A 27,739-nucleotide genomic window follows, 5' to 3' on the forward strand; every position below is an offset into this window, starting at 1 on the left:
GATGCTAGGAGCATTTGCAGTACTTGTTTTGTTCATATTCCTTCTCAATTTAGGGATAAGTTGTCTTCTAGATTAGTTAAATGCTGTTTCATTGGATCAGTGTTGTGAAAAGTGTTGAGCCGTAGCGAGGCGCTCCACCAAAATTTGAGGCGAGGCGTAAAGTGTAAGTTTCAATTTTTTTTTAAACTTAAAAAAACTATAAAAAATATCTAAAATTATAAATAAATAACAAATTCTTTATTGATGAAACAACAACCAACAAGAAATAAAAAATCTCAAATAAATACTGAAAAATATGAGATTAACATGTAAAGCGGCTAGAACATAATAACAATAGTGCTCCTAAGGGGCACTACTTATTACAGAAATAAGAAACATAAAAAACAAAACAAAATATAAAAAATACATAAATACCTAATATATATTAACACATATATACACATTTAATGTATATGTTGTTAAAATATGTGTACTCCTACACATATTTGTTGAAATATAATCCTTAATTGTACATATATATATATTTATATATATATAAAGATACGTATACATATATATATATATATGTATATGTATCTCTATTTATATATATATATAAGTATATATATTTTATCTTCCTAAAATACCCTCAAGGGTATTCTTGTAATTTGTCATTTTACGCATATTCCAATTGGAATATGCATTGTAATTTTTCCTTTAAATTTCTGTTTTTTATTTTTTATTTTTCGTATTCGTACCACATTGGGGGCCTCTCAATAAAGACGTTGGGAGCCCCCAACGGTCACAAATGTGACCGTTGGGGGCTCTCCAACGTCTCCCTTGGGAGCCCTCCTGGTGGTCCCTTTTGTGCTTATAAATAGGGGCTTGCCCCCTTTGTATTACTCACTCCTTGTAGGAGCTTATGCTCCATTGTATATGGTTTTTACCCTCTTCTTCCTTTTTCCTCAATAATATTCAACTTATGACTTTAAGTCATATTTACCCCTTTTATGGGTTTATGTATTAGCACATGATGTGCTTGTGTTGTTCCATTGAGTGGGTATATTTGCACTTCGTGTGCATGTGTATGAGTTCATTATTGAACCCAATGTATTCAAAGTCACTTTCTAACATGGTATCAGAGCTCGGTTGAGATCGAGTTGCTCTTTGGTGCATCGGGAAGCGTGGTATTCAAGAAATTTTTAAAGAAAAATGGTGAAGTATTCATTTCTCTCTCTTTTCTTTCTTAAAGTTATTTGGTATGCATTCTATTTCTTTAAGTATTGTATGAAGAATTTAATATGTTCTTTTTTTATGTGTACTCTTTGACATTATGTCTTTTTATAAAAATTTGAGTTACTTGATACGCTATTGAATTTTTTTCGTATACATACTTTTTCGTATGTTTTTCTTTGAAAAATTTTAAATGATAACTTGTTTGGCGAAAAATTAGATGTATGATTGCTCAAAACTTGCTTTAATGAGTCGGTAAAAATTTATGACCATTGGAGCTTTGAATTTATATTTTAAACCTAACTTTGTTTATAAGAATACCTTTTATATGAATGGTAAGTCTTTAAAGAAAGGTATGTTAAGATTAAAATGTTTGTGAGGTGTAGTTTTTTTGAAAAATGCTTGACATATATGAAAAATTTCTTAATAAGTTTTGATTCACTTTCCTAATGTGTCCTTTTTATATGAGCAACATTTAATTAAAAAGGTTTTTTTCCGGTTGAATTAAGTTTTAAAATGGTCTTATGGAATATGGTGATTTTCTTTGCATCTTTATACTCTTAAAAGATTTTTCAATTTGATTTAAAGAGCTTGTCTCATTATAAAATTTATGGTCTTCACTAATGTTTGTTGCGTACTTGTTGCATTAGAAGTTGGTAATAACTATTAAGTCATGTTTTTTGATAAAACTTAAGAGTTTTGAATTTTTTCTCGATAAATGTTTAATTTTATAGATTTATGCATAGTACAATCTTACTTTATCATAAGGTTTTTTAATAAATCTATTATTCTTCTTTGTTGGGATTTCTCCCACTTCTGTGGAGTTTCCCCCTTTTTTGGGAATTTTGTGTGTTTTTTGAGCTCTCTTTAAGGAGCCTTTCGGTCCTTATAATCTTCTTGTGAGTATATACTCTTTTATGAAGATTTCATGGTTGTTGTGAGAAGATTGGTTGTGAGCATCATTTTTTAAGTTACAATAGTGGATTTCATAAGATTTTCAAACTTCACCATCTTTATGAATGCCTATATTGGCCTAAGTTTGTTATTTGCTCATTCAAGATTATTGTCATTTAAAAATCTTGCATTGCATAAAAGTGTGTCTATTATCATTTGGTGTGCATTTAATTGCACTTTATATCTATCATAGTTGAGGCTTGTTTTTGACTTTTTGATTATTCCAAATCAGTTCTTACGCATGATGTTGCTTAATATTTCATAAATTGTGTTAGTTGCATAATAAGTCTTTTTTGTATAAATGACTTCTTTTGAAGATTAAGCATAATTCGGATTTATGCAAAATTGTTGTTATAAAGCATATTATTGTGATTGATTATATTGGACCTTTGATTCAATTTTTAATCGGTCCTCTTTTCTTTGAAAAATGATTCCTAAAGTGTTTATTGCCTTTTTGTGGCATTTATATTTGTCCATCACATGTTATTTAATGCATCATTTGTTTGGCCTTATTATTGTTTTATTAGAGATGTTTGTTGAGGTGAGTTATGGGCACCTCTTGTTATATCATTCTAAATTGTTCACTTGCCATATTGTAGATGGTTGTTGAGGTGAATTATGGGCACCTTGGGACTCTAAAATGATTTGTTATATGATCTCTAATTATGAGTGTGTCACTCATTTTTTTCTCTTTTGGCCATTGATCTAATGGATGCTCTTATTTATATGTAAATGTGATGGATATATGGTGTTTAAAACCTTAAATGTTTTAAGGCATATTAAAATCAAGGTTTTGGGGATTATTGCCCAACCTTTTATTGTTTATGAATCATATGAGTGCATTTGCACATTTATGTTTTGTGCTTTTGTGCACAAGTGTTCTTGGTGTGTGTATATTCACACATTTATTCCAAAATGATATTGTTATGGGTATTCTTTTTGAAGAATATTGTTTCAAGGTTTTATTTATATGTTTGTCATTACAAGTTTTATTGCCTCAAAAGTCTTCTCCTTTTATGCCCCTTATCTAAGTGTCATCATATGTAAACAAGAATTTTATTACACCTTCGTGTGTTGGTAGCCCTTTGTTGGCTTTTGCTCTCTTGGTCTAGTAGCTAAACACACTTGTCTTGAGTGTTATTTTATGTAGACAAGGCGTGTTGATTCACACCATGGTGTGTGATTTTAGTCCATGTTGGCGTTTGTGTCCTTGTTCTAGTCGCTGAGATGTATGTCCATGGTTGGCTTATTTCACTCATTTCAAGTGCCATCTTATGTAGACAAGAGATGTATTGTGAGCCCATGGTTGGCTTGTTGCTCTTGTTCTAGTAGCTGAACATACTTGGTTTTGAGTGTATTTTTACGTAAACAAGAGATGCTTTTGGTCTATGTTGGCGTGTATTCTCTTGTTCTTGTCGTAGATGCACTCATTTCAAGTATTATTATATGTAGACAAGAGGTTCTTTTGCACACCTTTGTGTGTCTTTGGCCTTTAATGACATTATATTTATATTCTTGATCTAGTAGCTTATACACTTGATTTATGGGTTTTGGAGGACTAATGAGGTAGTTGTTTGTAATGGATGAACTATTGTTGAAATTTGCAAAATTTCATTCATGACTTGTGTTTTAAGATATTCAAGTGAATCATATTTTTGATATGCATATTTTAAAATCAAGTTGATTTTTTTGGCATTTAATCTATATATTAAGTGCTTAAGGTTTATTTGGCCACTTTTGTATGCAAAATGTGTTTTTTGTCAATTGAGTGAGATTTTCCTAAATGGGTAAGATTCTCTACTCAAATAACACTCTTCGTTTTGCTTCGTAAATGGATTTAAAACCTTGTGAACTCTTGTGTTTATTTTGTCTAAAGTATGCTTAGAGACTTCGTTTCTCTTATTTGACACTTCATTACATGTTTTAAGCATGTTCATTAATGATTCCTTTAAGTATTAATTCATTTCATGATAATATATACATATGCTCTTTATGGCCTTTTAGAATCTCATTCAATAAATCATATGTAATTTATGTCTCTTCGTAGGCTTACTGTGGTGTCCCTTAAGAGACCATTGTGTTATTCCCCATTATGGGGTTGTGTTTGTCCAATGTTGGACCTTATGAATGCATTATGCATTCTTGCAATTCGTTTCCGCTCACTCTTTAACATGATATTTGATTTTTGAAACTTTGGTTTTCTAAATTTTATTTTCATGCTAAAGTAATTATCCTATTATGCATACATTTTTGCACCTTGTTAGGAATGTTCCATTTGAGTAAAGTGCAAAGATATTTTTTACTTGTTCTTTGTTGTTATTCCACAGGATCTTGGAGATAGGACAAAGAGAAGTACCCTGGATGGTTCGGGAAATGTGTTCACCATTTGAAGACTATTGGAGGAAGGCATTTTCAAGTTTCAATTGCATCCTTGCCGAAGCCTCTTGGAGTCTTGCCCTTTTTTCAATCTTTTCGTTTCCCCGCAAAGATTGAGGGGGGGTGTTAAAATATGTGTACTCCTACACATATTTGTTGAAATATAATCCTTAATTGTATATATATATATATATATATAAAGATACGTATATATATATATATATATATATATGTATACGTATCTCTATTTATATATATATATATAAATATATATATTTTATCTTCCTAAAATACCCTCAAGGGTATTCTTGTAATTTGTCATTTTACGCATATTCCAATTGGAATATTCATTGTAATTTTTCCTTTAAATTTCTGTTTTTTATTTTTTATTTTTCGTATTCGTACCACATTGGGGGCCTCTCAATAGAGACGTTGGGAGCCCCCAACGGTCACAATTGTGACCGTTGGGGGCTCTCCAACGTCTCCCTTGGGAGCCCCCCTGGTGGTCCCTTTTGTGCTTATAAATAGGGGCTTGCCCCCTTTGTATTACTCACTCCTTGTAGGAGCTTATGCTCCATTGTATATGGTTTTTACCCTCTTCTTCCTTTTTCCTCAATAATATTCAACTTATGACTTTAAGTCATATTTACCCCTTTTATGGGTTTATGTATTAGCACATGATGTGCTTGTGTTGTTCCATTGAGTGGGTATATTCGCACTTCGTGTGCATGTGTATGAGTTCATTATTGAACCTAATGTATTCAAAGTCACTTTCTAACATATGTATGTTAATATATTAACATATATATTTACAAAGATACTATAATTTAACAGTAGTATGCTAACCTAAAGAAAAGTATCTTCTATAACAGAGAAAGATTTTGCTGCATTTTATGATTCAATAATTCAATAGTCAGCAAATGCACAAACAAACAATAAACTAATAGCAGTTGCAATCTAAATAATGAATGTTGCAATCTGAATAATGAATGCATGCATGCTTGTGTATATGAGAAACCAATAAGTGCACAAGATCTTCTTTAACCAAAAAATGTGAACTAAGCCGAACCAAAAGAGTTAAATGGAACAAGGCTAATCAATTCAAACTTTTGAAGCATAATACCAAAAAGGAAACAAATCCACGTAAATACATGCAAGTGCACTCCATAAAATCTTAGAATAGAAAAGAAACAATAGTTTTGGAAGGATGACATACACTGCCATGCCCAACAGCTTCATCTAGTGGCAACAAGTATTTCCGGGCATATTCATAGTGCACAAGGCTCATCATAGCATCAACAACTTCACATAGTAAGTCAGCGCAATCATCAACATGTGTGTGAAAAAAAAATGAGAGAAGTTCACATGTTTTCATATGAATGAAGTCTTAGAGAAGTTCACATGTTTTTTTTACACGCAGACTCTGAACATTGAAAATTGTAAAAAAAGCTTCTCTCCAAAGTTTCTGAAATCATCAACTTATGCTAAAGTAGGAGTTCAAATCAAACTACACTAAACACTCAACATAGTCATCAAATCAACATGCGAACTTTTCTTTCTAAGACTGCGTGTGGAAAAAAAAACGAGAGATGAGAGAGACAATACCAGTTTTCGGTGAGAGACGAGAGAGAGTGGCTGCGTGAGAGACGAGAGAGAGAAGCTGAACGAGAGACGAGAGAGAGAGCGGTTGCGTGAGAGACGAGAGAGAGAGGCTGAGTGAGATACAAGAGAGAGATAGGCTATGTGAGAGACGAGAGAGAGGCTCCGTGAGAGCTCTATAAAAAAAAATAAAAGGGTGTAGGCTCTAAATTTTGGTCAAATAAGGGTTTTGACCCGTATTTGACCAAAAGCAATGAGACATATGCGCTTCATCCTGAGGCGCTCCTCAAGGCCTATGAGGCGCATGCCTCGAGGCTTTTACGCCTTATACTTGCGCCTCAAGGCATAAAGCCCCTCGCCTTAAGGCAAGGCATGCTTTTTGCGCCTTGAAGCACGTTTTTAATAGCACTGCATTGGATACACTGAAGAACAAAAAGGATATAAATGTTAAGATGGATGCTCTTTTCTTTATATATATTATCTTAGTCAACCTAGGTTGACTTCTTCTTTGAGTGTTTGTAGTGAGGTTGTTTCTAATTTTACATTTCTTTATGTATTATTTCAATTCCATTCTTGTTGAAATTATTTATTTTATAATTCTTATGCTCCATTGTTACTTCTATGGTGAGTATGTATTCAAATACATTGTATTTTTAGTTTTGGTATCCATTATGGAGTGCATCGGGATTCGTGCCATTTCATAATACGATATTAGAGCGAGGCATCATGGTATTAGAAAAGATTCGTATGGTATGGATTCAAGTTCTTTGCATTCCGGTATATACCTTTGGCTCCTTTTGGTTTCATATATGTGGTAGCTATGTTACCGAGGTACGGGTACAAGTACAGAGGGTATAAGGACACTGCTATATATATATATATATATGAATATATATATATATATATATATATATATATATATATATATATATATATATATATATATATATATGAAAATCGGTAGTTGCTCACTCGTTAGGTGCTTAAACGAAGGTCACTTACGTTGAGTGTCCATTGTATGACCTGATGGATGTTTTGCGTCATTTTTGCTCTAAATGACTTTTAATGGCGCTAAAATAGTGTCAGTAAGTCTTTTTGTGCAAAAAAGATGTTGAGTGTCAGTAACTTGCATGAGGGAAAAAACATGCTGGTTGGGACGAAGATCAAGGTGCTTATTGTAAGAAAGTATGCAGAAAGGTATAACAAGAATGCTTAATGCATTCACACGGTCCAATGAATGGACAAGCACAAACCCACGATGGGGAATATAGAAATAGTCTACTAAGGGACAACACAAAAAGCCTTCAAAGAGGCAACACATAAAAAATATATGAAATTTATTGAATAAGGGCTTGAAAAGCCATAGGAATACGTGGGGTAGATACCCTTATTTATACAAGAAATGAGGGCTGAAAAAGGGGAGCCATTGGGGGCTCGGGAGCCCCCAACGACTCTATGTGGGGCCCCTTATGCGTGAATCCCTATTCATTATAAAAAAAGAAAAAAAATAAAAGAATTAAAAAGAATTATTTAAATAAAATAGTTGTTTCTAAAAACAACTATGTAAAATTTCAAAAATACCCCTATCGAGTATTTCACACATATTTATACATTTTATAAGTATATATATGTGAGTGCATATATTTTAACACTGACCCTCAAACTTTACGTGGGGAAGACGAAAAGTTTGAAGATACAAAGAAATGATTCCAAGTCTTCAAGGAAAATCTTCATCTTTATGACATCTCAACAAATATTTTTAAATATAAGTCTTCAAAAATGCCTTTATTGGTGATCACCCCCAAGTACCTTCATTGGTTGAATCCATGATGTTTCTAAGGCACCACATCTTAACAATCCTTTATAGAAAGAATAAACCAAAAGAAGACTCCAAGTACACAAGAGAAATATTCTAGCCCATGAATTGCAAAATTTTTTAACCACAATATATTGTAAAGCAAGAATAACATGGTTTAAACCAGAGTTACCGGAAGCGCCCCTATAGAAGGGGAAGCACGCTTCCCCGATACGCGCTTCGGAAGCGCGAAACGTCGCGCTTTCGAAACGCGTGGGGAAGCGCACATTTCAAATGGGAAGCGCGTACCACTTTAAAGGGAAGCCCCCCCCTTTAAAGGGGTACACGTCCCCCTTTAAAGGGGTAAACATCCCCCTTTAAAGGGAGACGCACTTCCCTTTAAAGGGGTACGCATGTCCCTTTAATGGGGGACGCGTACCCCTTTAAAAGAGGACGCTTTCAAGGTTATGACTAGTTTGCCCTTAAATATTTTTTTTTACACGTGTGCTTTAAAAATCAACACGTGAATATGCCCTTTAACTAAGGGTAAAATCGACATTTTACAAAACCCGTGAAAAAACAAAACCCTGAGGGCTTAGGGTTTTATTTTTTCACGCATCCGAGCCCCCCCCCCCCCTCTCTCGAGTTTTCAGCGAGTTTCGAGTTCCAGCGACCTCCGACGACCTCCTCCCTATTTCTGGCGATGAATCCATTCAGGTACGCTCATTTCTCTTCTCTCACTCTATTTCTTCTTTCTCCTCTCTCTCACGCTCTCTCACTCTCTCTGCTGGGTCCTCGGTGAAAAGGGGTCGGCATGGGTTTTCTATCAGACTTGCCGATGTGTTCCCCTTTATTCATGCTGACACCAGGCTGGCTTTTTGGGAAGCTCATTCCCACCTTGCTAATGGCCATGCTAGTATGCCAACAGCTAATCGGTCAGGTGGGATTGACTTCCCACCTTGCTCTGCTGGCCTGCCAACAGTAATCAGTTAGGTGGGATTGAGTTCTCACCTTGCTAATGGCCCTGCTGGCCTGCCAGCAGTAATGAAACTTCAGCACATTTATGGCTGGTATTAGAGTATTGTGTTGGTGAAGATCTTATTGTTAGAAAATGACATATATATGTATATACTTGAATATATATATATATATATTTATATATATATATATATAAATACTTTTCGTAATACAAGAGTATGTATATGTATATAACTATATATTTAAAGTATATACTTATATTCTTGTAATACTTTTTTATTTATTTATTTTTGTAATTTTATTTCTTTCTTATTTTTTGTCTTTTTGTCAAACAATCATAATCGACTAGAGCTGTTGGACTGTCAAAACAGCCAACAACCTTTTTGTCAGGTTCTGTCAAACAGTCAAAATGTTGACTTGTTTGAATAGAGTTGTTGGGCTACTCCCAAGGGCTCTAATTAGAGCTGTTGGGAGTAGCCCAACAGCTATCCCAACAGCTATTTTAATAGCTCCTCTCATGTAACCTCTCTATAAATAAGGGCATGCTGCCCATTGTAATTTATATACAAAGGTAGAGGGTTTTACCTCTCACATATTCAGATTCAAGTGCATTTATGCACTATTCTTATGTTTGTGCTGTGGAGCATTTTGTATGCTATTTTGGTTTACCATATTGGGTGAATGTATGTTTTGTCAAGTTGTTTGTAGACTTGATTGTGTGAAAGACTCTTTACATGGTATCAGAGCTTGGTGTATGATCAACCGTGCATTGGTGAGCTGCCTCGTAAAGCGTGCCTTCTTTCTTTCGTGATTGGTGGTTCCTTTTTTTCTTTGGATTCATCATGGGTGAATTTTTTCCGCACAATACAAGCAACTCCAACTTCATTCCGCCATTCAAACTTGAAGGAAGCAACTATAACATTTGGGCGGGACCATGGTTGCCAGTTGAGGAAGCGGGAGCGGGAAGCGATACGGGAAGCGGGAAGCGAGGCACTTTCAAAATTTTAGGAAGCGGGGGACCACTTAGGAGCGATTCGGGAAGTGTCTCGGAAGCGACCTAGGAAGCGTCTCGGAAGCGACATAGGAAGCGTCTCAGAAGCTAGGGGGAAGCGAAAAAAATAAAAATAAAAAATAAAAAATACAAAAAAATTGAAAAAAACAGGGGAAGCGTGGGGAAGCGAGGGGGAAGCGTGGGGGAAGCGAGGGGGAAGCGCGCTTCCCGTTAAAGGGAAGCGCGTCCCCCATTAAAGGGAAGCACGCTTCCCAAAAAGGGGGACGCGCTTCCCAAAAAAGGGGGACGCTTCCCCCCACGCTTCGGAAGCACGACGTTCCGCGCTTCCGAAGCGCGCTTCGGGGAAGCGCGCTTCCCCTTTTAGCTAGGCGCTTCCGGTAACTCTGGGCGGGATACTTGGAGACATTCATCAAGGGTCAAGGTTTGTGGGGATTTGTAAGAGGTACTATTCTTGAACCCACTCCCAAAATTACATTAGGTGAAAATGACGTTGAGACTAGTCTTGAAGAAAAAAACAAAGCCATGGAAGAATACTACAAAAAATTAGATGAATGGGAAATGAAAAATGCCAAAATTCTTTCATGGATGCTTAGTGGAGTTGAGACAAAAATTGCCTCAAACCTTTTGTGTTACAAAAAGGCAAATGAAGCATGGGAATATCTTAGAGGTATGTTTACCGAAAAAGATATGGCTCACAAGTATTATCTCCAAGAAAAAGTTAGAAACATTAAACAAGGAGATAAGAATATAAGAGATTATTTTATGGAGTTATCTTCCATTTGGACCCAACTTGCCCAATTTGAACCCAAATGGGAAGGAAAGTGTATAGAAATGCGGAGAGTTCAAGTTGAAGAAGAGAGACTTTTCGCTTTTCTCTATGGTTTGAGACCCGAGTTTGAACAAACAAGGGCCTCCTTGCTATCATCTTCATCACCTCCTCCTATTCATGAGATTCTCACTAAACTTAGTGGAGAAGAGACTAGGCTAAACATGAGTAAAAATGTTAGTGTGCTTGCTACTTCTAGCAATGGTCAAGAAGAGTATTGTGCACTTGCCGCATCAAAACCAGGACACTATATCAAGCCATATAAACCTCCTCATTTTAATAAGAATCGAGGAGAATAAAAAATCATTTGCCATAATTGTAATGAGCCCGGTCATATTAGGCCTCAATGTCCTAGATACAAATATAGGCCTCAAGAAAAGCGTGTTGCGGCTGCACCATCAAAACAAGATGAAGATACTTTGAATCTTAAAGACCTCACCAAATCATTATCTCAATTGACGGAGGCATTACAACCACTGCTTAAAGGATCTACCTCAGGAGCGGCCATTGCAACCTCTTCTACTCCTGATATGTGCTCTTGGCTTCTTGATTCAGGAGCTTCTTTTCATATGACCCCACATAGATCTATACTATCCGAATGTCAACCTAATTCAAATGCATCATTTGTTTCCACTGCCGATGGTACTGCCTTGGAAATAGAGGGTGTTGGAATTTTTAAAAATGATTTGTCAAAACATAACAACTTTTATATTCCGAAAATAAGACTTATACCAAAACTTCATCTTAATCTACTTTCTGTTTCTCAAATCTCGGATGATGGATGTGATGTCATTTTCTCATCAAGTAAATGTTGGGTGCAGGATCGCCAATCCGGGAAATTGATTGGGGAAGGTTCTAGGCAAGGAGATCTCTATTATATGGATTTCCTTTGTATTCCAAAGGAATCATTTTGCAACACTGCCCAAACAAAAGACATACGGACTTGGCATCATAGACTTGGGCATCCAAATATAAGAAAATTAAATTTTGTACCTATTACCAAGAATCTTTGTAAAGATAATTTTGAATGCAAAGAATGTTTACTTGGTAAAATGAAAGTCTTGCCTTATGGTCAAAGAACTTTTTACTCCTCAATGCCTTTTGAATTAGTTCATTCGGATGTATGGTTTCCTGCTCCTGTAGCCTCTAAAGGCGGATTATCCTACTATGTTGTGTTTATTAATGACTTCACTAGATATTGTTGGATTTACTTTCTTAAGTATAAATCAGATGTATTTGCAACCTTCAAAACATTCCATAACATGATTAAAAATCAATTTGAAAGTAAACTCAAAATTCTCAGAACTGACTCTGGAGGAGAGTACTTGTCAAATGAGTTTAAACAATTTTTAGAAAATGAAGGAATTTTACATCAAAGATCATGTCCTAGAACCCCACAACAAAATGGAGTTTCAGAAAAGAAACACAAACATATTATGGAAACTACAAGAACTCTTCTTATTGCTAAAAATGTTCCAAAAAATCTTTGGGCTGAAGCTGCATTAACCTCAGTATATCTTATAAATAGGATGCCTTCCAAAACTTTATCTAATGAAATTCCTTTTGAAAAATTATTCAAATATCAACCTGACTATCAAAGACTGAGAATCTTTGGTTGCAAATGTTATGTTTTGAATGATAAAGGAGATAAACTATCTTCTAAAGCTATTTCCTGTGCATTCATTGGTTATTCAGAAACACAAAAAGGATTTAAATGTTATGATACCAAAAATGATAAACTTCTCATTTCAAGGAATGTTAATTTTGTTGAAAATGAAAGTGGATTTGAAGAAAACATGTCGGAAGACATAAACTCTGATTATTCTTTCTTGTTCAAACTATTGTCTAATGATGAAAATATTTATGTAGAACCTCTTATTGAAAATAGAACAATAGTTGAACCAATAGTATACACTAGAAGAAATCGAAATGCATTCAATGAAGGTGTAAATCAAAGTAATCATGAAGCATCAGAAATTCCTTCAGAACAAACCACTATTCGTAGATCAGAACGAACCTCAAGAATCCCAAATAAATTTGTGTCTTATGATTCATTCTCTCCTAAACATAGAGCATGTCTTATAGCTATCCACTCATATTTTGAACCCTCATGTTACAATGAAGCAAAAAATTTACCTGAATGGATAAAAGCTATGCACATAGAATTAGAAGCTCTTAAAGATGCTAATACTTGGGAAATTCTGGATTTACCTATAGGAAAAAAGACAATAGGTTGTAGATGGGTTTTTAAAGTAAAAACCAAAAGTGATGGATCCTTGGAAAGGCATAAAGCCAGATTAGTTGCCAAAGGATATTCTCAAGAATACGGAGTAGATTACGAAGAAACTTTTGCTCCTGTTGCCAGGATGACCACTGTTCGAATGCTTGTAGCTATTTCAGCTATTAAAAATTGGAATATATTTCAAATGGATGTTAAAAATGCATTTTTAAATGGGAATCTCAATGAGGAAGTATATATGGATATTCCACCTGGATTAATAATTCCTTCAGGTAAAGTGCTTAAATTAAAAAAGGCATTATATGGCCTCAAACAAGCACCTAAAGCTTGGTTTGATACTTTTAACAATGTTATTACAAGGTATGGTTTTAAACCATGCTATACTGATACAACTTTGTTTATCAAGAACTCTTCTGCTGGTATTATAATTTTACTTTTATATGTTGATGATATGTTAATTACAGGTAGTGACAAGGAGGGAATCAAGAAAGTAAAACAATTTTTGAAAAATTCTTTTGAAATGACAGATCTTGGGTTTCTAACATACTTTCTTGGTATAGAAGTTTCATACTCTAACCGAGGATACATATTGTCACAAACAAAGTTTGCTTCAGATATTATTGACAGGTCAGGACTTTCAGATGATAAAGTTGTTGATACTCCAGAGATTGTTGGAATGAAAATGCGAGCCGATGATGGAGTTCCTTTGGACAATCCAACTCCCTTCAGACAGCTAGTGGGATCTCTTATGTATTTAAGTATTACAAGACCAGACATAGCCCATGCTGTACATATTGCCAGTCAATTTCAACATGCTCCAACATCAGCTCATATGAGTGCAGTCATGAGAATTATTAAATACATCAGAGGCACTATAAATAAGGGAGTCTTTTTGTCCTCTTCTTCCTCCTTAGATCTTTTTGCATATTCTGATGCTGATTGGGGAGGAGATCCAAATAACAGGCGCTCAACAACTGGTTTTTGTATATTTCTAGGTGAATCTTTGATTTCATGGAGGTGCAAGAAACAACAAAAGGTGTCATTATCATCTACAGAAGCTGAATATAGAGCAATGGCAACTACTACTATGGAAGTCGTGTGGCTCAAACAACTGATTTCAGATATGAGGATTCACCTTCAGAATCCTACAAGATTGTGCTGTGACAATAAGAGTTCGATATACATTGCTCGAAATCATACATTTCATGAAAGAACTAAGCATATAGAGATGGATTGTCATTTTGTTCGTGAAGAATATTTGAAGAAGACTATTGATCTTCCCTATGTGACATCAAAATATCAACTTGCTGACTTCTTCACCAAGGCACTATGCTCACCAAGATTCAACTTTTTACTTGACAAACTTTCGGTGATTTCACCATAAGTTTGAGGGAGACTGTTAGAAAATGACATATATATGTATATACTTGAATATATATATATATATATATTTATATATATATATATATACATACTTTTCGTAATACAAGAGTATGTATATGTATATATATATGTATATAACTATATATTTAAAGTATATACTTATATTCTTGTAATACTTTTTTATTTATTTATTTTTGTAATTTTATTTCTTTCTTATTTTTTGTCTTTTTGTCAAACAGTCATAATTGACTAGAGCTGTTGGGCTACTCCCAACGGCTCTAATTAGAGCTGTTGGGAGTATCCCAACAGCTATTTTAATAGCTCCTCTCATGTAACCTCTCTATAAATAAGGGCATGCTGCCCATTGTAATTTATATACAAAGGTAGAGGGTTTTACCTCTCACATATTCAGATTCAAGTGCATTTATGCACTATTCTTATGTTTGTGCTGTGGAGCATTTTGTATGCTATTTTGGTTTACCATATTGGGTGAATGTATGTTTTGTCAAGTTGTTTGTAGACTTGATTGTGTGAAAGACTCTTTACACTTATGACCCTACTAAGACAGATAGTTCTCTTCTCCTATTCCTATTTTCACCACAGAATTCCGCAGAATTAAATATTCCATTAGCAAAGTTTTTTTATTATACTTCCTAGGTCCATGTCGTGCTTCATATTTTTTGCTCATGACCTTTTAATGGTCATTTTTTTTGTTGGAATAGGTAACAAGACACACAGACATGATTTATATTGCTCCTCATATTGGACAAGAAAATCATGCCATTTTAGTTAATTTTTATTGCTAACATTCTCAGAAGATTCCCCCTCTCTCTTGTCCTTTTTATTTCATGTAACTGATAACAAGAATATTTAATGTAGTTTTACATTTTGTAGTGGAAATTATATAGTTAATCTTGACTCCAATTTTAGCCAAGTGAAACTCGGTGTGGTAGCCAGACAATAATATTGTACAGCATTGTGAATATTAATTTTGACCAAATGCATAAAATGTTTATATCCCCTAGCCATATCCATGTGACATTGAGATAAATGTAATCTCATTGTCTCAGCAGTTTGTGGAAACAGGAGCTATTTAAATTTTGAAACACATGCCACGGGGTAACTTATTTGGTTTTAAATGTAAAGGCCTCTCAACAAGAATTTGTTTTCATAATTTAAATGGTTGAGAGTGTCAAAGATAATACCTATTTATGTAATTCATACTTAATAGTGTTACAAGTTGATGGGCCTTGGTTAAGCTGTCTATAGTTCAAACTTGTGACCAAGTCTTTTTTTAAACCACATTTACCAAAACCCATCTTCTTTATTCATCCCTCTAGAATTTTCTAAGCATCAATAGCAGAAAGGTTAATCAAAACCATTTTCTAAGCCCCATTTTTTTCATTTTTTTCGCTTCCCCCTCGCTTCTGGTTCGCTTCTTAGGTCGCTTCCGAGACGGTTCGTAATTTTCTTCTAAGTGGTCCCACGCTTCCCCGCTTCCTAAATTTTTGAAAGTGCCTCGCTTCCCGCTCTCGCTTCCCGCTCTCGCTTCCCGCTCTCGCTTCCCGCTCTCGCTTCCCGCTCTCGCTTCCCGCTCTCGCTTCCCGCTCTCGCTTCCCGCTCCCGCTTCCTTGAGTGGTAACTTTGGTTTAAACAAAATAGTAATAACTTTTTGAATCATTAAATATTAAGAAAGACAAGAGGAACATCCCTCAAGGATGAGATTAAATCATAATCAGCTTATTTTTAGAACATGATCCATTAAGACAAGATAATTACTTATGCATAAAAAATGTTTTTAGAAGAAATAGTGGTCTTCTAAGAGTCATACTAATCTCTCAAAAGAGTGTCTATTAGAGATATTTCAAACAAATCCCATAAAAGGATATACAAAATGGAAGATCACAATAAACAAATGAATCTTTATTTATCCAAAAAAAAAATTAAGCATTTTAATCAAGCACTATTTGATACATTCTCTATATTCTTAACGAAAGATATGTGCACTCAGGCACAAGAAATTGCTCACAAAGGAGATCACATGCACAAAGGCCTGAAAAATAACGAATCTTTATTAAAAGAGGATGAGCAAAGGTTCCATGCATTTGAAATGTCTTCAGATAGACAATGTGCATATAAACACTAATCCTCACAAGGGATGTGCACAAAGGCATAAAAGAGACTACACATTATATAGTTAAAGCATGCTCAATATACATAAATCAATAATGAAGAGATAATTAATTTTATCAATAAAAGATGAGTTAATAATGACTCACACTTCTTAGAATGAAATATTGGAAAAATACGAAAGCCCACTAGAAAGCCGAAGAACCACAAACACTTAATATGCAAAATACCCAAATTCCCTATAGGGTAAATACCAAAAAGTAAAAGTGATTTCCAAATATGCATATCAATGATATGAACTTTTATCGATAAATATTTTTCTATGCAAGGAAGAAACAAGTAGTAAGGATTAAAATTTAGAAAGAAATCCCATATGATAAATGGAATGATACATGCAAATCAAAACCAAGTTAAGAATTCCCATAAATATGGAATTTTGCAAATCTCAACAATAGTTCATCCTACTACAAGCAATCACCTCATTAGACCTCTAAAACCCATGATTCAAGTGTATAAGCAACTAGAACAAAAATATAAATATAATGCCACTAAAGGGCCAAAGGCACACACGAAGGTGTGGATAAACACCTCTTGTCTACATATAATGATACTTGAAATGAGTGTATCAACGACTAGAACAAGAGTACAAAAGCCAACCATGGGCTAAAAATTACACGACTCTTGTCTACATATAATGACACTCAAAATCAAGTATGTTCATCGACTAAAAGAAGAGTACAAAACCACCAATGGGCAAAAAGAACACACGAAGGTGGGACTAAACATCTCTTGTCTACATATAATAACACTTAAAACAAGTGTATCAACTACTAGAGCAAGAGCAAACAACCAACAATGGCCTAAAAATATACACAAATGTGTGAACAAACAATTCTTGTCTACATATGATGACACTTAGATGAGAGGTATAAAAGGAGAGACAATCGAGGCAAAAAAGCTTGTAAAAAAATATCAATTTTTTAATATATCTAGAAACACTATGGATTCAAAAGTTAGACATCCATCACAAGTACATATAATTAAGAGTATCCATAATAAAATCAATGGCCAAAGAATAAACGAGTGATACCACACACTCACAATCAGAGATCACATAACATGTCTTTTAGAGTCAAACTACAAGTTGACAATCTAAAAAGACATAACACAAGGTGCACATAACTCATCCCAACAAACATCTCTGTAATAATAACAAGGCCAAGAAAATTGATGCATTATATAAAGTTTGTGATGAACAATACAAATGCCATAAGAAGGTAATAAGCACTTACCAAAATCATTTTTCAAATAGGTGATTTTATAAAGAGAGCCGATTTGAAGAAGTCAAATCAAATATCCAATAATGGTAGATAACTAATTTTAAATAAAGCGCAATCATATGCACAACAATATGCCTTATGACAACAATTTTGCATAAATACGGATCATGCTTAACATAATCAATTCTTCAAAATGAAGTTAAAAAAGTATATTATGAGACAAACACAATAAATATTAAGCAAATAATGCATATGAAGTTTTTAGAAGGATCTCTTATAACACAATTATTACTAATCATGAATAATTGAAAGATAATCCAACAATTTATATAGAGGCTATGAAATTATGCCAATCATTTATTCATAATGCAATCTATTTTGTGTGATTATGGCACATTTTTAGAGGAAATTGAGTTAACATTATAAAATGTATTCAAGACATCCAAAAATCAAACTAGAGATGAACAAAAATCTAGGATCATTCTCAAGCATTATCAATCTAAGAATTAGTTTTGTATTATGAAAAAGCATCTTAAAGTTATCAATTGTAATGAAATATACAAAAATACTCATTACAAAAGATAACACAAGAGAGTTTAACCGAAGCATATGAATAGATAAAAGAAACCATATGAGAGACCAAATGCATACATTCTCATAGAGAGATCAAAAGCACTCATGCAAAAATTAAAGCCACATGTCTCATACAAAGGGCATGCTTCCAATCAAGTTTAAGTATATATGCGAGTTTAAGCATGTAATGAGTCAAGGGGTTTAAGCATGAACACACATGTCTATCAAGAATGAAATACAAATTGTAATTGACGACTATCATATATATATATATATATATATGTGAAATGCAAGTTAAGCGAGAATATATTTTGTGAAAGCGGACATCATTATCAAATTATTTTAAGATAAGAATATGATTGACGAACCATCTAGAATTAATAATTCATGATTATATATATATTAGAGTTATTTTCGAAAAAGCTTTGAGATTCAAACATGATACATATATTTCGTTTCCTTAAAATAAGTTCAACAATGATTAAAATACTAAAATTTTCAAAAAACATACAATTTGTTTTTTATTTTAATCATACAATATATATATATAATGATAAAGAAAAAACAAGTGTTTTTCTCATGCGTAATGCATGTGCTAAATACTTGAAAAATGTAAAAATACATGCCAAGTAACTCCAAGGAGAAGAGAGAGAATACAATACAACGATGCTGCTTTGCAAGAACAAGGTTACATACCTTTGCAAATGAAGCATGAAAATCGAGGCGAAAGCTTTTCAAAATCTAAAAAATTCCGTGGCTCTAATACCATGTAAGAAAGTATGCAGAAAGGTATAAAAAGAATGCTTAATGCATTCACACGGTCCAATGAATGGACAAGCACAAACCCACGATGGGGAATATAGAAATAGTCCACTAAGGGACAACACAAAAAACCTTCAAAGAGGCAACACATATAAAATATATGAAATTTATTGAATAAGGGCTTGAAAAGCCCCAAGAATACATGGGGTAGAGACCCCTATTTATACAAGAAATGAGGGCTGAAAAAGGGGAGCCATTGGGGGCTCCCCATAGAGACGTTGGGAGCCCCCAATGACTCTATGTGGGGCCCCTTATGCATGAATCCCTATTCATTATAAAAAAACAAAAACAAAAAATAAAAGAATTAAAAAGAATTATTTAAATAAAATAGTTGTTTCTAAAAACAACTATGTAAAATGACAAAAATACCCCTATCGGGTATTTCACACACACACACACACATATATATTTATACATATATACATTTTTTAAGTATATATATGTGAGTCTATGTCACATGGGCGCGTGTGCGGGTGCGACACAGGTGCGGCGCAATTTTAAAATTTTTGGACACGGGGACTCGGCTATATATATATATATTATTTTTTTAAAAAGTGCACAGACACAGACTCAGTCTGTCTGTGACTGTGCACAGTCACAACACTGTGCACTGTGACTCTTTTTATATAAAAAAATCATTTTTTTAGGGACAAATGAACATTTTTGGAATCGGTCAAAATTGACCAAGTCCAAAATGTGGACGGACTGAGCCTCGACTCGTTGACCGAGTCTGACTCGGCATTGACCGAGTCCGGGCCGAAGCCGCACCCGTGTTGGGGCGTGTCGACTCGGGTGCAGCACCTCCCTAGCCGAGTCCGTGTGACTTAGATGTGAGTACATATATTTTAACACTTATTTTAGGCAATTGGAAGGGGCATGATTGTACAAGTGTTGGGTTAAATCGACATAAAGCATCTTTTGTTAGAGTGAAAGAAGCAAACCCTTGATTGCTCTTAATATTATTGCCTCATATTTCATGCATCCATAGAGTTATAGACTTCTCCATAAAATAAGAAATAGCACCTCCTTTTTTTCAGACATTATCTTTTTTGTCATCTTTTGATGTTCTTGACATGACTTGCTGCTAGTCTAGTTTCACGACTCATGACATACTTAAGCACAAATTGATGTAAATCTTCTGAGGTTTTTTGATATTTTATGAGTACTTTGTTTTTTTTAGACTATTTTGGCCATAAGTGAGCATGATTATGCGTAAAAAGAAAACTACCTGCTGTGGGTTATGTCAATTTTATGTAGTTATTTGTTATAGCAGTTCAGTGGTGTGCCTTTACCGTGTCCAAATCTGATTCACATTTTCTTTTAATTGCCTGAAGTATGTTTGAATTCCTGTATGACTAACATGGCACGATGGCAGGGAACCAAACTTGAGGCCATCTGCTTCTGATTTATTGCAGGTAATTTCTCAATCTAGTGCACATTACAACATATTAGTCTACTGTTTGAGTTCATGCACATTGTTCTCTTGCTTTTGCAGCATCCATTTGTTGTAGGTGAATGCCAGGATGTTCATCCTTTTGCTCGTTCATCTGTTATGGTGAGTTTTAAACCTCTTCATTTTGCGTACAGTGAAAGTAGTAAAGCATCCACTCCTGATCCAATGGAATGTTGTTATCTTAGGAAGAATCCATGAATTTTTTGCGGCAATCAGGGTCTTTTCTAAGAAACTCGTAAGTTGTTATTCACGTGTTACCTTTTTGTATTTTCTGATACTTGTGTGCTATTTGATATAAACATAAGAATCTTTCCCATGGCAGATTTAACCTGATGAACAGGTCAAGCACAACTGGGAGCCTTCAGGACGTCCCAAATCTTGGAAGTGTGAGGTTCTCTACCGTATATCCCGAGAGGAAAACCAGAGCAAGTCCTATTTGGGAGACCAGGACAAGTGGTGATTTGTGTCGGCTAGGTGATGAAGAGGAGGATGTGTCAGTAAGGCTTGATCCTGTCCCAGCAGATGATCATTTTACAAGGGTAATAGGAATTGTAAATTTTTAATGAACAGTTACTCGGTCATGAACTTTAGAAGCTTACTTTGTTGGTTTTGACTCCAGAGCTTCAATCCTATGTCTGAGCCATTTGATCATTGGCGGGATGATGTTAATAAGTCTAAGAACGAAACTATTAGTAGGCTCAGAATGTCTGCAGATGTTGAGAATGAAGGGAATACTTTCAGCTTTCCTTGTGGTCAGTCAACATATGAGGATGATGATGAAGTGACAGAGTCTAAAATAAGAGCTTTCCTAGATGAGAAGGTGTGTACATCTCATTTTCCATAGAGCCAAGCAACATTTTCTGCAATTTCTCTGTATTGCAACATGAGAACTTAAGAGATAATTCTAATAAAATTGATTTGGTAAATTAACTGTGGTAATGTGGGTCAAACTTGTAAAAACCTGAGCAGTGGCTTACATGGCATTATTTGCCAGACTGCCACCCCGAAGGTGGTGAATATGTGTAAGCTTGTTCACAGCTTTTGATCATAGTGATGGATTTGAGAAAACAACTTTAGTGACTTTGAATCTCTCATATAGATTGAATGTTTTATTCTTGGAATTCTATTAAAAAGTCTGTAAAACATTGCAATAGGAAAAGTTGGAAAACAATGATCAAGTTGTAAAATAATAAAATAAAGATTGGGAAACAGCAACTTTGATTACAATCTTCTAGTAAGTAATGTGAAAGTTAACTAAGACTAATAATCAACTTTACCCACGGGGGCTCCACTTGTCTGGTAGGAGCAGTTAATGCACGTCACCTTGTGTTGGGACGTTGCAAGTGTGAATCCCAATGGTATAGTTGTATAACTGGTAGGGGTCTGCCTAACCCCACCTTTCTCTGTAAAAAAAGACTGATTATCAACTTTTTTACTCAAAATTACGCTGAAAAGATTCTTACATTGAAGAATAAAAAATGTTTTAAATTTTCAATTTTCAATTTTCAATTTTCGATTAAAAGATAAAAATTTCATAAAAAAGGGCAAAGGGATTAGCGTGAAACCTAAAAATTCTTTAAATATTTGAAGAACCTCTAATGCAAAATAATAATTGAACTTGAAGCAAAAGCAATGAAAATTTGCACTTTTTCTCTTCTGCTTTTCCTTTTCCTTCTTTTTGTCGTTTTACAATTTTGACTATTCTTGGGTGTCCATTCTTGGATGGGTTCTTTTAAAGAAGCTGATATTCATGCTTTCAGAAAAAGAAAAAAAGAATCTGATATTCAAAATAAATGAAAAACCAAAGCTGTTTCCTGCCTCTATGAATTGAATATATTGCATAGGAATCACAATATGTTTCAATTGAAGTCACAGTAGGTTCAATCTTTCATGATTCTAGTGAAATGTTACAGTGCTGCGAAGCTCGTTTCTCAGGAAGCTTGCTTCAGAAGCATAAAACCATGCACTTTTTTATGTTTCTGTTTTTTTTTGAGAAGCTCGCTTTCCCTATTATAAAATTGAACTTTCTTTGATGTTAGAAATGCCCTTTTCATGTTAGAAGAACTATATTTTCTTTTTACAACTTATTTTTTGTGATAAAACTTACATGAGTACTTTTGGATGCTTCCTATTTGCTTCCATTATTGCTTTTTATTTGCTTCCCTTATTTTTTTAATCACTTAGAGCTTCATATGTTAAGTATTTTTTGAACACTCACTTCTCGCACCCACTTCATACTCCGGTAACTGTGTCAGACTGCTTTTGACCTTTGTTACCACAATCTCTGAACAAACACCACTAATATGAACTCTTCTCCTGTTACTAGGGGTGGGCAACGGGTCGGGCGGCTTGATGAGTCAAGCCGACTTGGCCCATCATGGGAAGGGTTTGGTGGGCCAAGGTTTTAGGCCAGGACCCGGTAGGTGAAAAGATGCTGTCATTCACGTTTGGGTTCTAGACCCAATTCGTTTTATTTAACTCTTGTTTTATTAAGAGTTGTATTTAAAGTTTAAACACATGCTCATTAATGGCATGTTGTAATTTTAACATATCATGTAATGGGTATTTTCGTACCCTAAATATTGCTCATGTGTATACTTAATGTAAAAAGCAAGCAACCAAATACCCTATTGGGTTTTCTGCAGCCATCGACGCCTCTCTCCCTCTCTACTCTTCTTCTTCTTGTGATTGACGGTGGAATACCATTTTCTAACATGGTATCAGAGCTTCAGATCCTTCATTGAAGATCGTGACCTCCTAGAGCATTCAGTCCAACCCCTTTGTTCTCTTATAAGGTATTTTTCTCTTCTTCTTTTCCCTTTTTTCACTGTTTCTTCTTATAAGGCATTCAATCCAATTTCGATTCCTTCTTCTCCTGTTTTTTTTTTTTTTTTGTTCTCTCACTTTTTTCTTTTCTCTTTCTGGTATGCTGCATCTTGATTTCATCCCTACCAAACTCTTACCTAACCACGCAATACCAAAATCCATGTTTGCGTCATTTCAAAGATTGAAATCACGTCAAACTCGTTTTTCAGAATCTGATTTCTTCTATCCCATATTGACGTCAGTACAGACTTGTTGTTCTGCCTTGATTGATTAACACCACCCTATCTCTATTCTACTTTGACGTTTTCCCTTTTAGAAAGAAAACACGTTATTTTCGTATTAACGTGTTTTCTTAGTGATTGAATATTTATTTTTTTCTCAGAGTAGTTTTTTCTTTTCTTTACTTCATATTCTGCCTCGGGTCAACAAATTAAAAACAAAAGGCAGTCGAGTTCTCTGAAATTCATTGTTCTAAATTTTTATTTTGTTTACTCTAAAGTGACTTCTCTTTCCGGTCTCTTAATCCTCCTCGTTTTTCGCTCCCTATTGACTATGGATTCATTCTCTTCTTCGCAATGTAGCCTTTCTTTCAACTTTCTCAGTCAGCTTGTGTCTGAGAAGCTGAACAATTCCAATTTTCTAACCTGGAAAAGACAAATCATCCCATTCATAAGGAGTCAGGATCTTTCTGAACATCTGGATGACTCTGTTCCTGTTCCTCCAGAGTTCATATCACAAGAAGGCAAGAATGGGGAGAAGTTTTACCATAACAAACATTCCCATAATTCGGAATCGGTACGGGATTGGTTCAATCAATGGAATAGTATTCCATATTTTTTATTGATCTCTTACTCTATTTTTTTATTTTATATTCTCCACGGATGCATATGTATATCTAACAAGTATCCAGTTTGACCCCAGATTCATTCTAGCGTATGAATGAAATACATTTTTTTCATAATTTATAAGAAAGATGAATAAACAAGTTAGTTAACAACCTGATCATTTGTGTGACACTTCAATTACCTTTGTTAGAAATCCAGAGTACGTATCCTGGATGAAGTGGGATCAGGCTTTGGTTGCCTACATCACTTCCACTCTGTCACAAGAGGTGCTTGTGGCAATCCCATATGACTACTTAGCTATGCAGTTGTGGCATAATCTTGTTCAGACATATTCTCAAGTTTCTCGGGCTAAAATTTTATTTTTAAAGAAAGAGTTTCAAATGTGGAGGAAGGACTCCATGACTATCATGGAGTACTTAAACAAAATGAAGACTATCACGAATCAGTTATCACATGAAGGCAACAAACTTTGAGCGGGTTGGAACCCAATTATCACATGATGGTTACTTCTTTGTTGTGTTTGCCAGAATTATCTATATTTGAAGACGTTCGTGCTAAACTCTTACAATATGAGATTGTAATGAAGTGCCAAATGAAAAGAGCAACGTCTCCAAGTGAAAGCACGGAAGCACGCACATACACAAGATGCCACTAAAGGGCAAAATAAACCACAAAAGTGGTCAAGCACAAAAAGAAGATAAAAAAATATATCTCACTTCATAGAATGCTTCAAAAGAAGCTTAAGGAATACATGGGGCTGAGCCCCTTATTTATACACAGCAAGGGACCCAAGGAGGGGCTCCCATAGAGTCGTTGGAGCCCCTCCAACGGTCATATTTATGACCGTTGGAGGGATCCAACGACTCTATGTGGACCCCTCTCAAATGTAAAAAAAGAAAAAGTAAAAAATACAAAAAGGAAAAAGAAAAAAGGAAAAAGAAAGAAAAGAAAAAGCATATCAAGGATATGCGTGTACAGGTGAAATGACAGAAATACCCCTGTGGGGTTTTACAAAATATATATATATATATATATATATATATATATATATATATATATTTATATATAGATAGACACGTAGACATATATATATCATATATATGTATATGTGTCGTAATCGATATATATATATATATATATATATATATATATATATATATATAATATACATCATATTTTAACACCCCCCCTCAAACACACGGTGAAATCACCGAGAGTTTGCTAAGGAGGAAATAGAAGCGAGGCGAAGGCAAGGCTTTGGTGAAGAAGTCCGCCAACTGATATTCGGTAGGAACATATGGGAGTTGAATGGTGCCATGTAGGAACTCATCTCGAACATAATGACAGTCCATCTCAATATGCTTCGTTCGTTCGTGAAAAGTGTGATTGCTAGCGATATAAATGGAGCTCTTGTTGTCACAGCATAGCTTTGAGGGAGTTGAGAATGAGACACCCATATCTTTAAGTAAGCTTCTTAACCATATAATCTCAGTTGTGGTAGTGGCCATCGCACGATATTCAGCTTCAGTAGATGAGAGAGAAACTTTACGCTGCTTTTTACACCTCCAGGAGATAAGTGACTCCCCAAGAAACACACAATAACCTGTGGTAGAAATACGATCATCGGGGTTACCCCCCCAATCAGAGTCAGTATACGCAAGTAAAGTAAGAGGTGAAGAAGAGGATAAAAATACTCCCTTAGTTATGGAATCTTTTAGATATCTGATAATCCTCATTACTGCTGCCATGTGAGTGGTGGTAGGAGCAGTATGAAATTGGCTTGCACTATGAACTGCATGGGAAATGTCAGGCCTGGTAATAGATAAATATGTTAATGATCCAATCAATTGACGATAAGGCGTGGGATCTGCTAAAGGAGTGCCATCATTGGCTCTCGTCTTGGCATTGATCACTTCTGGAGTCTCCACCCTTTTGTCATCTGTTAGCCCAGACCTAGCAATAATATCAGAGGCAAGCTTCATCTGAGATAGGACATACCCCTTGGGGGAGTATGCAACTTCAATTCCTAAGAAATACCTCAAAAAACCCAGATCAGACATATCAAAATTTTTCTTAAGAATATTTTTAATAAGATCAATACCTTTCTTATCATTACCTGTGATAATCATATCATCAACATATAATAAAAAAATGGTTATGTATTCATTAGAGGATTTAACAAACAAAGCAGTATCAGTGTAACATGAGGAAAAACCATTATCAAGAACTACTTTGCTAAAAAGATCATACCACGCTTTTGGCGCTTGTTTTAACCCATAAAGAGCTTTGTTTAATTTTAGAATATTGCCTTTCCCAATTTCAAGACCCGGAGGAGGATCCATAAGAACTTCTTCACATAAAGTTCCATTTAAGAAAGCATTTTTAACATCAAGTTGGTATATAGGCCATTGTTTGATGGATGCTAATGCAATTAAGGTTCGTACACTAGTCATTCTGGCCACGGGAGCAAAAGTTTCTTCATAATCAATCCCATATTCTTGGGCATAGCCTTTTGCTACCAAACGAGCTTTGTATCTTTCAAGAGACCCATCACTTTTAGTTTTGACTTTATATACCCATCTACACCCAATTGCCTTCTTCCCTAAAGGTTGAGGAATAATGCTCCAGGTTTGGGCCTTGTTAAGAGCCTCTAATTCGATTTTCATGGCTTCAATCCAATGTGGGTGATCTTTAGCTTCCTTGAAAGATGTAGGTTCGTGATACGAATGTATTAACATAAGACAGGCCCTATAATTTGGAGAAAAAGATTCATAGGACACAAACTTTTGTGGTGGCCTACTGGTACGAGAAGATCTCCTAGGTAGATTGTTGTCAGTAGATTCTTCTAAAGAGAAGTCTTGAGAGTATCTGTCAATAGCAGGTTGATGTTCATTTCCTATCCGTCGGGTATAAACATTTATATCATTAAGGTTTTCATTTTGGGAGGTATTGTCATGTTGTTGTATATTATAATGTGAAATTCCATCACAACTAGTATCACAAGAAATAGCCTCAGGAGACTCAAATCTAGGAGCTAAGTCAAATAGAAAAGAATAATCGATGTCTTCTTAGATGTGTGGATATCGAAACCATTTTGTTCTTCAATAAAGTTTGCATTTCTCGACACATATAATTTATTGTTTCGAATATCAAAACATCTATAGCCTTCTTGATTCTCACCATAGCCAATGAACACACATTCAATAGCTTTAGGTGACAACTTATCTTGTCCTAAACTAAGTACAAAACATTTGCATCCAAAGATTCTTAATCTATTAAAATCGGGAGTACTTTTAAATAATTTTTCAAAGGGCGAAACATTTTTCAAAGAGGAAGAGGGCATACGATTCACAAGATATGTTGCGGTAAGAAGAGCTTCGGCCCAAAAGTTTTTAGGAATACATTTAGACACAAGAAGAGTTCTTGTGGTTTCAAT

The 27,739-nt window shown here is 34.8% G+C and overlaps 1 protein-coding gene across 1 annotated transcript in view; it reads left to right on the plus strand.

The window, feature by feature from the left end:
• Positions 1 to 27,739, plus strand: part of LOC149841710 (mitogen-activated protein kinase kinase kinase NPK1-like) — a 57,188-nt gene that overhangs the window by 18,464 nt on the left and 10,985 nt on the right. Inside the window, exons 10-14 of the mRNA XM_089998661.1 lie at positions 20,555 to 20,594; positions 20,675 to 20,734; positions 20,818 to 20,867; positions 20,955 to 21,171; positions 21,252 to 21,452. Of these exons, the coding sequence (XP_089854787.1) occupies positions 20,555 to 20,594; positions 20,675 to 20,734; positions 20,818 to 20,867; positions 20,955 to 21,171; positions 21,252 to 21,452 (568 nt within the window). The remainder of the gene's footprint in view (positions 1 to 20,554; positions 20,595 to 20,674; positions 20,735 to 20,817; positions 20,868 to 20,954; positions 21,172 to 21,251; positions 21,453 to 27,739) is intronic.

The sequence above is a fragment of the Nuphar pumila genome, chromosome 3 (genome assembly GCF_984573655.1).
Source record: "Nuphar pumila chromosome 3, dmNupPumi1.hap1.1, whole genome shotgun sequence".
Lineage (NCBI taxonomy): Eukaryota > Viridiplantae > Streptophyta > Magnoliopsida > Nymphaeales > Nymphaeaceae > Nuphar > Nuphar pumila.